Raw genomic sequence first — 17664 nt, forward strand, 5'->3', positions numbered from 1 at the left:
CAGCCTGAAGACTTCTGGTGGACAGCCCTAATGGAATCTTATATTAGCCGCGAGCACATTTATCCCTGAATACATGTGTATAAATATATATATATATATATATACACAGTATGTGCATTTGGTAGCTCAGTTTTGACAGTTCTATGGGGAAGTGTAGATAGAGAGTAGGTCAGGAAGGCCAGTGAGCTGCAGTCAGTGGAATTCATTTGCATCTTTTCACAATAATTAGGACATTAGAATTTATCTGTTTTAAAGACCCATGACTGCATTTTTCCTTTCTTTTTGTTTTGTTTTTGCTCTGTGCTAAACGTTTTCTGCTGTTACTCATATAATTGGAGGTCCTGCTAAATGGTCCAGCTGCAGCTCTGATATAATTATAATATGACTCAATCTCAAGCAAATTATTGCAAATATAACTTTTGGATGGCAGTTCGTGTGAGATGGTTCATATCAAAAACAGTCTTGTTGGCTAACGGGAATAAGACACAGATGGATTTTTTTTTTTCTGTTTCACCAGTCTAAACTGGAAAAAAATGTTTGTTACTAATAAGAATTCAAATATCGGCAAACATCATTCCCTTTCTTCATTTTCTTGTTTCAGTCCCAATCATTTGTCAGCTCTCGTAAAATTAAACTGGTGGGAGGAAGAGGGGGTTAGAACACTGCTCATGCAGTTGTGCATTAGTATCATTAGGTAAATGTCTCAGGTTTGTTCACTGGCAGGAACATTTTTCATAATTAGCATGATTTATTAACAAAATAACGTTGGTATTTCTTTTTTCTTCTTTGCTATCTTTCAGGTGGCACAAGAGACATTGGATCAGCATTGACCAGGATGTGTATGAGACATCGCAGCATAGAGGCTAAACTCAAACAGTTCTCCACGTAAGGAACATTATAGTACTGTATATTACTGTGCTGCTTCACCCTTCCTTACTTATGTTTAACCATAGTGCTCTTCAGTTGTGTGAGCCACTCTCAATTTCTGCTTTGAGATTAGATTCAAAACTTGCAACTTGCAAAGGTAGATTGTTTTTTTTCTGTTTTTTCCTCTTGCACTAGTTCTTATATTATTAACTCACAGTTAATGACCCACGCTGCCCTCCATGCTGTGCAGCTCTAATAAAACGGTTTGTAATTCAGTTGTTTCCACACTGTGCCCGCCATGTTTTGACATTTAATGTGTGTGTGGGTGAAATTGCCGTGTCGGGGAATGCTGGGAAAGAGACTATTCGTCTGGCAGTATGTGCATCTATAATGTCTCTGTAAAGACGTACACACCAGGTCGCTCTTCTGTACACACACACACACACACACACACACACACACACACACACACACACACACACACACACACACACACACTACACAGACAAGGGGCTCTCTAATTTCAGCTGGCATTTCAGTGGAGATTCCACTTGGAGCTCCATAGTAGTAGTTGTACACAAGGGGGCTAGGGTCACCAACCCCCCAAATGCATGCACACACACACAAGGACTTTGTAGAAATGTCTGCAAGTGGGAATAGTCTAATTTTAGTTGCATGCACTAAGACTGCAGCTGTCCACCTCTCACACTCACAGACACGTCTGTAATGATTGACAGATATAACTGTACTTTTTTCTCAGTGTTTTTCTCTCTCTGCCTGTCAATGATTGACCATATAAACAGAAAGGAAAACTAAACAAATGAGTTTTAAGTCTGACAGTCTGTCTGAAGTTTTAATTGGAGGGCAGGTATAACCTTGCGCTATGTGTTCAAATTGCTGTATCTTTCACACAGTTATTTCTATATTAATCTAAAACTACTCCAGTTAAATCTCAAACTCGGTACAATTCAGTTTCAAATTCAATCTGCTGAAGCACCCTGAAGACTAAAAAGGTCCCTGTCCAAATACTTGCTGTATATGGTGAAATGTGGTTAACTGATCAGGTTGACCTTAGATCGGGGGTGAAGTATGTGCTGTTTTTACAGGGGCTTCCTTGAGGGTCTGATCAACCCTCTACAAGAACAGATGGAGGAGTGGAAAAGAGGAGTCAACACTTTGGACAAGGACCATGCAAAAGGTAGGATGAACAAAAAAACCTTCTAATCATTGTGGGAAAAGCAGTATTGGTAATCTGTTAGCTCTATTCATACTGTATTAGATGTTACCAAAGCTTTAAATACAGAATTATTTTATCTTTTTTTTCCTTCCCATCTCACATAATACGTTTGTGGAAAACTGTACTTTAAAACTGTTAGTTGACCTTATTAATCTTGTCCATGTGAACCAGAGTACAAAAGAGCTCGGCAGGAAATTAAGAAGAAGTCATCGGACACGCTGAAACTTCAAAAGAAAGCAAAAAAAGGTACTTTTTAATTAAGTTTTGCAATAATTTTACCTGCTAAATGCTGGTAACAGTAAATGGATTACACATGACACAACATAAACTAATTCACACTAAAAAAGGGGGGGTCTTCTTTGTATCTCGCAAGTTTAAAAAAACAATTGAAAATAAAGACACATGAGGGTAGAAGGAAAAACAGACGAGACATATTTGGCTCCGCTACAATATTTACAATATTTAAGAGAACCATCTACTGTAAATTTACATACAGGACTAAATTAAAAACCTGATTATTTTAAATGTAAGACAAACTTTTACGTGTCTTAAGCTGACGAATCTTCTTATAGGGAAATGCTCAAACTATATATGTGAGTTTTTCATTAGACACCAGCGATGTGTGTAGACGTTTGTCCCCACTGATTTAGTTGTGCAGCTCCACTGAGGCTAAACATTACCTTACTTGGTAAACACTCCCTCGGAGGGTAGGGCTCGTTTCCCTCTGCCGTTTTCTTGGCTCAGGTTCTTCATACACATTCACCTACCTAGAAAAAAAATTCGATACACAAAAAAGGAGTTAGTCCGATATCCCTTCAGTATCTTTAGGGATATTGCAGGTTCGTTTTTAAATCAGTGGATAACTCGTACAAAACACTTAAGCCAAAAAAAAGTCTCAGCTCAGCACTAGATTTAACTCAGGAATACACATTTGAATCTGTGAAACATATCCAGCAAAATAATGTTTTAAAAGGACTTTAAGTTCGCTTAAACATAAGAAACAAAGACATGGCCAGTCAATAATTCCTCACTCAAATATACATAAAAACTTACTGTATATGTAATCTATTTCTGAGTGCAAACAACATATTGAAGCACATTGAAGTACTGTTTTAGTTTTTTCTCAGGTTCCTAAAATGCTACATGGTCCATTCGCACACACAATGCTCCAAAATCATGTGATGATTAGTGTTTAGCGCTGGCGCTCCTTCACTTGACTTGGATCTTTTTCCTTTCCTTGTCCCCATGTGGTTCTGATACCATCCCTCACCTTACGCTGCACTGCAGCTGATAATTTCGGTAAGTCAGCTTATAGAATAGACACACTGTCCACACTGTTGCTCACGCCATTGTGCTTAACCGAGCATCTTGGTTGTCTTGTGAAATGGGTACCATGGATCTTTGTATGCAAATTTTAATGTGTGTAAATGCTTCCAGTTATTTGCATGCTCATTTTTCTTTTCTACAGGTGAGGCAACTCTTGTTTACACTCGATGGTTGCCACAACATATTGGCATGTTGTTGTTGTTTTTTCCTCAGGGGTGGAGAAACCAGGATTCCCACTTTATGTAGATGCTTCATTTACCTTCTCTTTATTTGTTTATATATTCATGGTCTGTAGTTCCAGATTTGAGGACCCGTGTTGATAATCACCTTAACTTTAACCACATTTACAGGCGGTTTAACTTGTTGTTTGTCCTAGCATAACTACAGAAACAGCCGAAGTGATGTTTTTTATAAACAGCTGAATCTAACCACCCTTTAATATTTCATACTAATTCCAAATTGATTGCTATTTGTATATAGACATCTTCTATTTAGGCATTTTGGAGACTTCCACACTGATGTGAGCAAAGACAATCGTAACTAGCTTTGCTTCTTTAAACCTGACTGATAGCAGCACAAACAGATCTTTAAATAAAATGCAAAGCAGTAGGTTAGTAGATTCTAATATGCTACACTGAAAGAAGACTGCTCCATTTGCTATCAGATGTAAGACACCATCTGTCTGCTTGTGTTGGTCAGTCGATATCTGATGTTTGATATGTGTCTTGTGAGGGTGTTTTTCTGACCTGAGACCCTGGCCATTCTAAGAAACAGCCTGTGACTGCAACCTAATGTAATCATTGCCCTCGTGAAAGCTGAAGCAGTTAATGTCATTTGGGTGTGCACATGTATCTACATGTGAATCGAATGGGGGCTACTTCAACCACCTGATTCAAACAACTCAAAACAACTGAAAAGAAAAAAGCTGAATTCTTGAATCTTTAGGGTGATTTAGGTTTACTTTTAACCTAAAAGAGCTCTCTGCAGTCATTTGCACAAGCTAGCCTTGCTAATAAAAGGAACACTGGCCAATTCCTCTGATTCCTCATGGCGTTCATACTTGATAACATCACACACATTTGTTGGTTGCACATCCATGATGAGAACATCCCATTTCACCACAATCCTAAGGTGCTCTATTAGATTTAGATCTGGTGACTGTGCTGTTTGAGTACTGTGAACTCGTTGTCATGTTCAAGAAATCCGTTTGAGATGATTTGAGCTTTGTGGCATGGTGTGTTATCCTGCTGGAAGCAGCCATCAGGAGATGAGTACACTGTGGTCATAAAGGGATCAGGGAACAGTCAGTTTCATGCTCAGTTTGTGCAAAAAGGCCCAAAGTGTGCCACACCATTAACCATTATACCACCACCAGTCTAAACCGCTGATATTAGGCAAGATGGATCGCTAATATTGTTTACCCCAGATTCTGTTTCTGAAATACCTAGACCAGCCTTTCAGGCACCAACAATCATGTCATGTCAGAGTCACTTAAATCACCTTTCTTCTCCAATCCGATGCTCCGTTTGAACTTCAGCAAGTCATCTTAAACATGTCCTCATGCTTAAACGCATTGAGTTGCTGCCATATGATTGGCTGAATAGATTTTTGCATTAATAAGCACTTAAACATAACCAGTGTACCTAATGCTACAATTGCTATTTGTTCATATATCCTATGAATTCTGTACAGTCACATTATTTGACCGTCTCTCCTTTTCTCTTACAGCACCAATTGTCTGATTGAACATTAAAAATGGCGGTGAAGTAGATTGTAATGTGCGGTCAGTGACCACAGATCTTTATTATACCTTGGTGGTTTTCTGCAGTTGAAGGGAAATAGAAGGTAGCTATCAAAACCTTGTCATCCACATAGCTGCTCAGAGACTAGGAATGCAGACAAACCCAATGTGTAACCAACACTAACACCACTTCTTCTTACCAAAACTGTCATTTCATGGCCGCTCCATACACTTGAGTCCCTGTGTCTGAGTATTTAAGTCATTTATGTCAATTGTAGTATCTTTATTAAGTCTCTGATGTTGTTAAGTAACAGATATGGCCTCTGGTTGAATAGTATAAGCAGGTTATTAACAAGTACCTGTTTGGGGGTTTAGTCAGTACACGCTATTGTAAATAAGCATGTTTGCCTCATACTTGACTTTAAAGAGGCTAAACTCATAAACCAATTAGTACATTGCAACTTTTACACTGTTGATGTAATCGAGCGAGTAAAGGGATCAGCTGCCTTTTAAGAGCCTCGACCGTTAACAGAAGCAGAATTAGAAGCACTACTCGAGCTACTCACGAGCTCTAAAAAGCAGCAACAAAGAAAATATTTGGCTTTCCATCTGTTTCAGACAAAGTACGTCAACTTACAGTAGCGTCTTTCCAAAACCACATCGGTTTTGTTGAGAAAAGCGTCTGCCAATGCTTAAAGTAAAGAAAACCAGAATTCAGCGTGCTGAGGAGACACCACAGGCTTTGGGGGTTGAAATGCTATTCTTCTACGCCGAGGCCAACTGAGACCTAGCGTGGACTTAGTCCCAAAACCGAGTGAAGGAAAACATTGATACAAAATGTTAAGAACATTTTTTTTAACTTTGTCTGACATACTGCATATAAATGAGTATTAATAAGAGAGCGTACATTCGCTCAGAGCATCATTTGCGATCATGGCATGTAAAGGAATTTTTCCCATTAGAGTTTACATTTTTTGGATTCAAATATTGCCAGTACTTACAACCTTACAGATGCACGATTTTACATAAAGCATCATAATAACTTAAACTTTTATTTAAGAGAGCTCGACATTGTTTTCAAATAGCTGTTTGGAGTCATACCAGACTGTAAGGGGGTCTTCCTGTGCCTGCGCTCCATCACTCCACTACAATTCATGAAATTTGGTTTTGTAGTTTTTGCATCTTATACCGAAGTGACAGACACACGGCACTGATTACATCCCTCCTTGTCTTTTGCCTTAAAGGAGGGATACGATTTTCCCTATAATGAGTTCAGTCCTGCAATGGAAACCAGACTAATGAGTGAGGTCTGTCTTAGCCCTCTAAAGTTTGCTCACATAGCCAGCTCTCCACAAACCCTTGCATGTTATAATTGTACCCTGGGTTGCCTCAGAAGTTGCATTTGGATCTATATGAGACTGAAAATGTATACTTCAATCTGGACTTTCCAGTCCAGCTTTTACAGTCAATTTACTTTTTAGCTGCCATAAAGACACACACAGCTCACATTCCTCAGAGTCCAGTGTCAAACTCACCCGCTAAACTTGGTAAATGGATTCCCTTCATATTGAAGCTTCTTTTGTCTTGTCTCTTGTTTTTTGTACACAGTCATTACAGACCCAGACTGCCCCGTGATATTTAGATTTGTAGTGTTCGTGTGCTGGTATTTGTGTGTTCTGCAAGTCACTGTTAATTATAAAAATGTATCTTCCTGCTGCTTTATCCTGTTAAACATGCATAGACCACACATGGACACGTCCACGAGGAACAAGCTTGTTTGTCCTCAGGATGACATGCACATGCTTACAGTGTGTTTTACATTTGAGATGAGGATGATTTACCTGTGTAACTCCATCTCTGCGTTTTCTCTGGTATCTATTTGCATGATAAAGGGCCTCACATGAAACGTCAACAAAAGATCTTTGCCCAGACACAAGAGTAGACAAAGAGACCACAGACCTTGTTCACGTTGCAAGTGTATGCTTAACCTTGATTATCAAAGTTAAAACTCTGTGCGTGTGTGTATATACGTTTGCGTATAAGTGTAATTTAAGTGCCTTTGAAGCACAGTGTCGGGTAGTCGTCAGCTTTCCTGCTGCCTCAGGGAATTCAGGAGGATTTGATTTGACTTCAGGGTATCCTCTCTTAAAATCATACACTAAATGCAATTTCTAAACACAGAATCTGAAAGTGCTGAATGACACTATAACCTTTGGGACTGCAAACGTCCTCAGACATTCCTGGATTTATACATGCATATTAAAACGCAGCACAAGGACCAGATGGTTGTGTCAATACCCCGGACTCTTGTGATTATGAAAGCTGATGCACACAGTGTCTCTCTCTCTCTCTCTTAACACATTCCAGGAATTCACAGGAATCGACAAACGGTAGTGGAAAGATAGATGGAAGCGAGTGCCATTTTATCTTATCATAACATATGGGAAGCTTTCCAAGACGTGCGAAAGCTCAGCCTAAGGTTGATAACTTGTTTTTCCACTTCTGATCAAAAGATGGGAAGCTCCAGGGACAAGAGTGGCTCTTTACAAGGAGCCGTGTGGAGTAGTTAAGAAATTCAAACAGTAGCTTTTACAACAGCAATGTCCACCTCAATGAACAACATGCAGAGCAGTACAAGTTGCTAGCACCAAGCTAACACCAAAGAGAAGTAGTGATTATTCATGCGCCTCACACTAGGGTAACTGTTGTTTAATATCTGTGCTGTGAAGGAATTACAAAGGTAAAAAGTATTGTTTTCATACTTAACCTGTCAATTTGATCACATATCTGATCTCATTTTTATGTTCCTCTATTGACGTAGATTCTTCTTTCTCCCCTGTTTTTCTTTTTTCTTCCCCCTCCAAGGTCGTGGTGATATCCAGCCACAGCTGGACAGCGCCATGCAGGATGTCAGTGACAAATACATTCTGCTGGAAGAGACGGAGAAGCAGGCCCTGAGGAAGGCTCTTATAGAGGAGAGACAGAGATTTTGCTGTTTTGTAGCCATGCTGCGGCCTATAGTGGTGAGTGCAGCGGGGGAGAGGAAAGAGAAATGGGCCTTGGGTAACCACTCAGAGAGAGCAACAGAAAAATGTATTAGCTCCACAGGCTCTGTGCTTTTTACATCCCACACACTGGATAGAAAACGTTGAACTTTCTTTTTCTTTAAGACACTGAAGTGTAAGCTTTTTTTTTTTTTTACTTTAAACCCTGAAATGTAATGACTCTTCTTACTGGTGTGTAACCTGATTAGGCGTAATCATCTTGTCTACATGTCCTGTCCTTGTAGGATGAGGAGATTTCCATGTTGGGAGAGGTTACCCATCTCCAGACCATCTCTGAGGACCTCAAAGCCTTGACCTCAGACCCACACAAGCTTCCCCCTGCGAGTGAACAGGTGAGGAAAAACATTAAAAAGATAAAGTACTCATTATATGTGTCATATTTTTGTGCTTTTTTAAAAAAAAAATTCTGTTCACTACCTTTTTTTCTCAACTCTGAAAAAAAAACAGCTAATAATTTTGTCCATTTCAGGTGATCTTGGACTTGAAGGGCTCAGACTATGGTTGGTCATATCAAACTCCGCCCTCATCCCCCAGCACCACCATGTCCAGGAAGTCTAGCATGTGCAGGTAGGCTCAAATAAGTGAAAGAGGGGCATAGTTTTATAAGCACACATGAATCTACACCCATAAAACTTTTGAAATTCACTTTACTTAAAATTAAATTAAAGTAAAATTTCATTGTGCCATTTTTGTGACCAGTTTCCATAAATGGATAAGAGAAATGGAACTGCATTACAGTGTTTCGTCAAGTTAGAATTCCACAGTTTTATAACAGGGTCCCGCATATGCTTTGCAAGATCTACTAAAATATGCAAAATGGTCATTTTAACCATATCAGTGCTTGTGAATCTGCTAGGAAGATAGCTGATATCAATTTAAAGAGATTTTAAAGTAGGAGTAAATGATTTACTGGCTTTGTTTAAACTTTGTCTGCCACCTAGTGGCCAAAATTATCTGCAATACTTTGCAGAAGATATGCTAAAGATATGTTTTGGTATAACTATTTGGTGAAAAGTGTTAAGAAAGATGAAGGAGAATTGACAAAAGGAAGCAGCTAATGATTTTTAGCTGTTCAGATCTTGTCGTCTTTACTCTGTCCTCACTGCTTTTGTGTATCTTCCAATGATTCGTTTTCCAGAGCTGTTCTGGTTTAAGGAAATAAGTCTAATGCCTGGGTTGTGTATTGCTTTACGTCTTTTTTTTAAATGTGCTAAAATCTATTTCAGGGTTGTGGGTGTGATGATTGGACCAAAACTTTAAATTACATGTTAGATTATGATTGACTGCTATATGGTAACAATGCAAGACTTTGAGGCCAAAAACAAAAATTGCTGCTTTTCCTCCTGTTTCTTAAGGCTTTTGCAAGTATATCATTTTCATCTGAGATTTTGGCGACTTGGTTAATGCATACACATTTTATCAGATGGTGCATCATAGTACAGCACTAGCAGCTTGAGCTGGTTATAGATTTGATTTGCATAGAGTCGTTTCATCGTCATAATTTGCTTCACGCTGCATTTATAGTAGGACAGATCTTTTAATTTAGAAGTCACGGAGTAATTAAGACCCACTGTTTATGCTGTTTTTTTTGTTTTTCATGATTTTTTCCTGTGAATATTTACAAAAAGCTTGCACAAATCCTGCCTGCAATTATTGCCATCTATGATTTCAGTCGCCTTGAGTTGGTTTGTGTTGTTGTTTTTGAGGGGATTGGCCTAATTCACTGCCTGCTGCATCTTGGTGTGGTGTTTTAATTGTTTCCCACCATGTCTTTTCCACTCCCCCACCCCCAAACCTTTGCCTTTATGTCTACTTTTATCTCCTCCTTACCCAATCATCCCCCCTCCTTCAACCCAATCTGCCTTTGGGTGCACTTGATTCTCTTTACCCTCATCGCTTGCTCCTTCCCCTTTCACAGTAGTCTGAACAGCGTTAACAGTAGTGACTCCAGGGGATCCAGTGGCTCTCACTCTCATTCTCCTTCCTCCTCTTCTTCCTCCTCTTCCTCACACCACCTCTTCCACCACCATCACCCTCGCCATCGATACCGCAGCTCCACGCTACCCCAGCAGACCCCAGCTCGGCTTCCTAGCATCTCCTCCCACGACTCGGGCTTCATTTCTTCATCACAAGACCAGTACACATTATCCAAGTCGTCCTCGCCACTGCCAGCTGAAAAAAAGGTAAGAAAAAGGCCTCAGATACCCACACTTGACCATAATTTTGGATCCAACTCTCTCAAGACGATGAGAGACAGTTAGCTGGCAGCAGTTAGTGTGTGTGTGATCATGGTGAAGTCATTTCACTGCTATTATTATAGCATAAATGTGAAGGAAATTAGTCTGCCTCCATTCTAGCCCGGGGCAAAACGGGTCAGGCCCATCCTGCTATTAAAAAGTCAACCGCTGTGACAGACTGCGGTGTGTATTGTATTTTCATTAAATGAATTACAGCAAAATTGCATGTTAGAGCATCAACATTATGTTTTACAGTCGCTAAGAGCATGTCTCTATCAGCAGGTCTGAGTCTGTCACTTTTATCTAATCGTCTGCGAGGTAGTCCAAGGGATCGTCTGTGCGGGCTCCGCGGTTGGAGATCAGCACTGAGAGCAGCTGCACTAGTTGATGTTGTCTTGGCATGCCAGCAACCAGAGTTCCCCTGTCCAGAACACATTGGTAGAGTTAGGCTCCAAGTTTTTATGATGCACTGAATGTGGTTTGGCAAGTCTAACTCTGACCCATTTACAGTACAGTCCTGGGAATCAGCCTCCTCGATGCCTCTTTCTTGGTGTAGTTACAGTAGCTGAAAGAGTTTGAAAGAGAACGGCCTCACAGCTCGCACTTTACACATCACAAGGAACTTTGTGTTTCCAGCCTCCAGCACTCAACCTCGCACTGCTGATGTCCATGCATTTAATGCTGGTTTGACTCCCAGTGCACCTCTTCTGCAGTCATTCGGCTGTGCACTGCACTAACTGCTGAGAACAGTGAAAAAGTCGCCTCTGCTTTCTTAACAAACTGCTTCTATCTCGCTACCTGCTGACATGTCTATCTTTTGATTCTTTCCTTTTAAACGTCCGTCTGTGATGTCTCCCTCCTCCTTTTACCGCTCCTCTCTCCTTCTGGTCTCGTGTCACTGCCTGTTTGCCGCTGCCCTCGCTGTCCCAGGCTTGTCCCACTTCCAGCCCCTCTGAGATGTCAGAGACAGGGCTGCTGCATAGTGACTGCAGCAGCCCTTCTTCACTAGCAGATACTACTGCACCTCAGCCCTCTACTGACAAGGTGATAAACACTCATCCACAATGAATCTTATAAGCTTTACACACGCAACATGCTTTCCTCATACTAAACTCTAAACCCGGGTGTGTATGCCATCGATTCAGTGTAGTGCAAAGGTACTCTGTATGCTGTATGTGCATCTCCAGTTTTCATTCATTTCAGCATTCGTGAGCAGTTCCTTTCTTCTGTGTTGATTCGATTAGTATATTTTTTGTGTTTCCTGTACTTGAGTTATCCTCAGTTATGTTTTGTTTTTATTTTCCACTGTTTTATCATTTAAATGATTTATCCCATTACGCATTTGTTTGCTTGTCTTCTTTCTGTTCTCATCCCTCCTCCTCATCGGCATGCACACAAACAGTTGTCCAATGGTTTCGACCACTACAGCCCAGCCAGCTCCCCCTACCTGCATAGCAACGGGGGCAGTTTGGGCTCAGTGTCAAACACTGCCTTCCCCTTCTTCCCTCCCTCCTCCTCAACCTCCACCTCCTGCCCCACTCGTTCATGGTCACGTCCTGCATCGGCCTTGCTGCCAGACTACCCTCCCTACTGCACATTGGGTTCCCCCATGATGCCTTCATCACGAGTCCCCAGCTGGAAGGTTTGTCCATCTCCTCTGAGTTGACGATCGACATATTTCCATCCTCCTTGTCTACAGTTTGAACACACATTCAGTGAATTATTTGGGTTTTCTTTATTTTGTTTACCTACTTTAGTTGAGTCCAAAAATGTAGTATGAACAACAAACACTGACATCTGCATCTCGTTTTTAAACAGGACTGGGCGAAGCCTGGGCCTTATGACCAGCCTATGGTCAACACGTTACGGAGAAAGAAAGACAAGGAGAGTCCAGCTGTGGTGGACAGTAATGGGAGTATGAACTGTGATAATAGCCCGCCCTCTGCCCAGACCGCAGCTCCAGCTGCATTGCAAACACCAAGCCAATCAGCATTAGTGCAAGACAAGAACAGGAACACACCTGCGGCTGTCAGGGTCAGTTTCTTGTCTCTGTCTCCCTCTTTTTGTTAACTGATTAAACAAGCATGCTGTTAGTTAGCCAGTGAGGCTTCAGCCAAATGTTCTTTTGGTTTTTTGGTCTCTCTGTAACACGTTTTTCCTAATTAAGGAATCTCATTTGCACTCCTTACTGTTTAGCTGTATACTGTTAATAATAGCAACTGGTGAGAAATTTACTGGTCTACTTTACATGAATGCTCTCCATAAATTGTTAATTAACTTCAATTAATTTCTTCTCAATTTTTCATGGCTTTTTATGCCGAGAAGCACCACATGATTTCTGCTTACATCCCTCCCTAATGCTTAAAAGCTGTGGTCATTTGCTAGCCAAATTAAAGTTCCTCTGTGATTCATTTCTATCTTACTGCTACTAACTCGTGAAGTCTGTAAACGGAGATCAGTCTGTGTGTATTGCCAACTGTGATACTTGACTTTCAGGTGAACCCACGTTAAACTACTTGCAGACCAATGTTTTTGTTCTGGGATTTCGATTATGAATAGCCTCCCACCACTAATGTCCCCATTTAATGACTTTAATGGGTTGAATCTAATGACTTTAATGAATTGTACCTGACTGGTTCCAGGCAAACATTCAGATTGTTACTAAATGTTTTGTTTTTTCTTTCTTTTTGTTGGTTGATTGCATCTGGTTTTCTCCAGGCCGGGGATATCGAGGCCCAGGATGATCTGGCTCTGGCCTTATCCAGAGGTCTGGAACTGGACACCCAGAGGTCCAGTAGAGACTCTATCCAGTGCTCCAGTGGCTACAGCACACAGACCAACACACCCTGCTGCTCTGAGGATACTATACCGTCACAAGGTAGCACACTCACCAGTTCTCTGCTTCTTTTTAACTTGCTAGCATCATATCATACGTCACGTGGCTGGGTGCACACACTGCTTATTTCTTTATTTGTTTCGTTCCAGTATCAGACTACGACTACTTCTCAATGGCTGGAGACCCAGAGTCTGAGCAGCAGCAGTCTGACTTTGATAAGTCCTCCACCATCCCCAGAAACAGTGATATCACTCAGTCCTACAGACGTATGTTCCAGGCCAAACGCCCAGCCTCCACAGCGGGGCTACCCAGCAGTCAGGTACCTTATCCTGGCCCGGGGGCCTACCACACGGGGCCTTATCCCGCCACACCAATCCACACAGGCGCTTATCCATCTACTCCTACTACACAGTATCCTCCTACACCTACAGGTAACTGTTTTGGCCACTTTCTTAATGTTGGTGATAAAATATCATGACCATCAGTTCCCAAAATGCCTCTCTTCCCATTTCTACAGGCCACGGTCCAGTTATTGTGACCCCTGGAGTTGCCACAATCCGCCGCACGCCTTCATCAAAACCTGGACGCCGTTCGGGCTCCGTTACAGGTACAGGCCCCATTCCCATTCGCACTCCTGTCGTTCCTGTAAAGATCCCCACGGTGCCTGATATGCCAGGAGCTGTTAATGGGAACAGAGGCGAGGAGATGGGAGGCAGAGAAGAATCCCCCAGTTCTCCAACATTTGGAGGAGAGGAGGATCCCGGCACGCTACCCATGGCGTCCTGGAGCGGTCAGGCCACAACCAACCCTCCCAATCTACCCAACTATGTGAGCCAGCAGCACCTTCAGAGTGAGATGAGACAGGAGGGAGGAGGAGATGATTCAGGAGAGCAAGAAGAAGGAGACATGCTGATCGCCATCCGCAAAGGGGTCAAGCTCAAGAGAACCTTCACCAACGATCGCTCTGCACCACGCATCGCGTGATTCGGCAAAGGTCGCAGGAGACGTGTGACCTCATTTGTAAATTAGGTCAAAAGCTTTAGGAAAAAGGAACGTTGCAGATAAGAAGTGCAATGTGTAAACTTAAAATGCTTCTTATAACACATTGCAATATCAGTTGTATCTGCTGGCTTTCGTCACCTGTGAGAACCTCCTACTACAGCCCCCATTTACAATCACTCAAAAAGCAGTTGTCTTATTGGGCTTACGTTGCCTAGAAATGATATAAAGCCAGGTTAATAACTCACTCTGGATGAGGCCATTTGTGCTAATCCTTCTATAAGCTGTAATTGCAGGCCCACAGATGTAAAAGAGCAGCATAAAACAGCATGTTTTTGTTAATAAGTAGCACCACACTGATCGCTCATTATTTTCACACATTCACACAATACTTACGTCTCCTCTGAGTGGAAAAAAAAAGTACTGTATATTATGTGTACACAGACTCAGTGTTTTGGGAGTGCACTGTACTGTTGCGGTGGGATCAGCATTCTTACTGTTGATGACTTGGCAATAACCTCTGCAGGTACGACACGCCCTCGAGAGAGCGCTATTAAAGTGCTCTATAACAGTAACAGCTTCAGCGGCTGGCCTTTGATGGCTCCATTTTTGGCAACTCCTGACCTGCATCAGTGCTTATTTGGAGGCACGCCCTGATGGCTGTTCATAGGTGCTGAGCTTCCAGTCACAGTTCAAAGACTTAAATGCAGTATGCATCGATACTCAGAGACGCCATGAGCACAGGAAGCTCCTAAACAAAACAAAACAAAAGCAAAGGAATTGACTGTGTCGCATTCGGAGTCGTAGGAGGCTACGGTGTGACTAAAGTGTCACATGTTTGACGCTGTGACATTAAGAGAGACTAAAGTTGTGTCCCGTTCGTCTTTATAAGGGTTCATATTGACACGGCTAAATAATTTTGCACGTCTGTGTTACCGGGGAGTGTCGGCATCGCTCGTTCAAACGTTCAAAATCAATCAGTTCCACATCTTTTAACAGGAAATAAGGATCATCATACCACACTGCCTCCAAATGGATTGGGTTTACTTCTCCTCAGTTTATGACTCATTTAATCTGCAATCTCTACACGTTCATGGGCTGCAGATTAAACTTTGTCAGAGGTTCTCGTGTTAATATACGACCTCTTTCCTTTGTTTGTCATTTATTGACCACAGTATGAGCTGCTTGGCATTGATTGCTCACAGCGGCAGTAATAAATCTCAAAGTATATACTGTCTCTGTTTAAAAAGAGAGAGAGAACTAAACATTTTATTGAACCTGAAGCATTATTTCAGAGTTAAATGAAATTTTTGTTAACGCCATGATGTTTCTGTCCTTCAGACTTCAGACCACGTTTTTACAACTGCCACTTTAAATTAGTTTTTTTGGTTGTTTTTACAAAGGTGATTATGTTATCGTCAAGGAAATCGCAAAAAACCATCATATAAGATGAGATACTAGGCCCGTCATTAGACCAGAGGCTAAACAGGCTAGTTAGTGTCACTCAGTCTGTATTTGATTTGCATTTCAGTTCAAGCACTGTGAGACCATGGCTACTACAGGATGTTTGAAATTGTAAATATTATTTAGTTAGTCCAGGATCTCACACGATTTTAATTTATTTCATTTCTCATCCTTTAAATGTCTTCCTCCTCAACTCGTCTCTATTTTTATACTTACTATAAAATATCAGAGTGGCAGAGCTGTTCCCTCGATCAGTGCCGTCTAAAGTTTTCAGTCAAATGTTCACGACTGTCCCGCTGTCAGTCCCTCATTTCACACATCTGTATATTTTGCATCATGAATTCAGATAAGATGGTTTGAAAGCACACGGTTTTGTTTTGTTTTTTTGTAAGAAAAATGCCAAGCAGGTGTGGTTTTGAGTCTCATCAGTATTACGAGCCCAGGTCTTGTGCAGAGCTGCACCCACTTCAGTTCGGTCCAAATGGCGCATTTTCATCTGAGTGGGAACGACAAAACCTTTTTTTTTTTTTGTAAATTATTGTTTAAAGTGATGATTTTTTCCCTCTGGAGACTGAACTGAAAGTGGAATGACAACAACCATGCTAGGAGTTTGCTAAACAGATTGCGCCTTGCAAACCTCCGTCCACTCATTTAAAACTTGTATCATTAACCTGTAAGTCCCATATTTAAATTACTAGCATAAATATATATAAATATTATATTTGCCAAATGTCAGTATATCCTATAAGAAGTTTATAGTTTGTGAAAGTTTTAAAGTATAGTTAAGTCTGTTTTCCAGTTTAGTTTTTAGCTGTTTTCCTTCCCCACAGAGAGTTGACCTCTCAGTCTGTCCCTGTAGAGTTCAGGCTTTAATGCATTTTGTTTAAGGAGGTAAAAATGTTGTTATTTTTGTGTTATGACAGCTTTAGCAATATAATAAAGAATATTAATTTTGTTTTGGCTTTGTGTCTTCTCGAATATGTATGCGTGTGTGTGTCTCTGTGTGTGTGTGTGTGAGAGAGAGAGAAATCTGTCGTAAGGTTAACATCATTCACCGCTTATAGTTATTTCAGAATCACCAGTTAACCTAACCCAACAAACTGCATGTCTGTGAACTGTGGGAGGAAGGCATGGCAGTGAGAACCCACGGAGAACATGCAGACTCCACACAGAAAGGCCCTACCCAGAAGGTGGATTCAAACCTTCTTGCTGTGAGGCAACGGTGCTAATCACAGTGCTGCCCTTATAAACACATACTGATTAAAATTAGGTGGGTGGATCAATCTGAAAATAAATGGCATCGATACCAAAGCAGGTATTACTATCAAATTGATACTAGTGGGTGGGATCGGCACATGTACGTCCCAGGTGTCCAAAAAGCCCAGTTTTAAAAAAAAAACATGAAATGTTAAAAGATTTCTGTTTTGTTCACTAGTTTTTATGGAAACTAAAAGTCAGTGTTTTACTGATGATGATTCATCTTATAAATCTGCTCTCCCCTATATAAGGTGCACTTATAGGCTGAAAGTATTGGTGTCGGCAATACTGATCCTGTATCTACTTGCTGTCGGATCAATACCAACCTTTGCAGGATCACAAAGCACTAATTAAAATGTGCCTAAACAAGAGAAGTTATTTCTAATTAATAATATAGGAATGTTATCCCTGATTTGGCCACCAGGGGCCGCCCTTATCCAAGTTTAAACATCCAAACCTGATTCAAGGCTTCGACTTGGATTTTTTATTACTCCACCCATCTTTAGAGGCCTGGAAATATTTATCAATGAAATAGTCAGTGGACAACTCATTTAAACAGTCAAAAAAAAAAAAGGAAGCAAAAGAAACAGCATGAGGAACAGACACTACTTTTCCTTGAGGTGCGGGCTTCTTCT

At 41.1% G+C, this 17664-nt stretch overlaps 1 protein-coding gene across 7 annotated transcripts in view; it reads left to right on the forward strand.

Annotated features, from left to right (window-relative positions):
- Window positions 1-16727, forward strand: part of LOC102786982 (protein MTSS 1-like) — a 48427-nt gene extending 31700 nt beyond the window's left edge. Inside the window, exons 4-17 of one of the 7 annotated variants that reach the window (XM_087848016.1) lie at window positions 801-885; window positions 1974-2065; window positions 2276-2350; window positions 3392-3403; window positions 8037-8194; window positions 8461-8568; window positions 8706-8803; window positions 10155-10419; window positions 11371-11517; window positions 11876-12115; window positions 12292-12507; window positions 13192-13351; window positions 13459-13740; window positions 13827-16727. In XM_087848016.1, coding sequence (XP_087704142.1) covers window positions 801-885; window positions 1974-2065; window positions 2276-2350; window positions 3392-3403; window positions 8037-8194; window positions 8461-8568; window positions 8706-8803; window positions 10155-10419; window positions 11371-11517; window positions 11876-12115; window positions 12292-12507; window positions 13192-13351; window positions 13459-13740; window positions 13827-14293 — 2405 coding nt within the window. In that variant the 3' untranslated portion in view covers window positions 14294-16727. The remainder of the gene's footprint in view (window positions 1-800; window positions 886-1973; window positions 2066-2275; window positions 2351-3391; window positions 3404-8036; window positions 8195-8460; window positions 8569-8705; window positions 8804-10154; window positions 10420-11370; window positions 11518-11875; window positions 12116-12291; window positions 12508-13191; window positions 13352-13458; window positions 13741-13826) is intronic. The other 6 variants (XM_006795866.2, XM_006795869.2, XM_006795871.2 and 3 more) reach the window with 6 other exon arrangements.
- Window positions 16728-17664: the final 937 nt, after the last annotated feature.

Source organism: Neolamprologus brichardi, chromosome 11 (assembly GCF_056152115.1).
Source record: "Neolamprologus brichardi isolate AB-2024 chromosome 11, ASM5615211v1, whole genome shotgun sequence".
NCBI classification, from domain to species: domain Eukaryota; kingdom Metazoa; phylum Chordata; class Actinopteri; order Cichliformes; family Cichlidae; genus Neolamprologus; species Neolamprologus brichardi.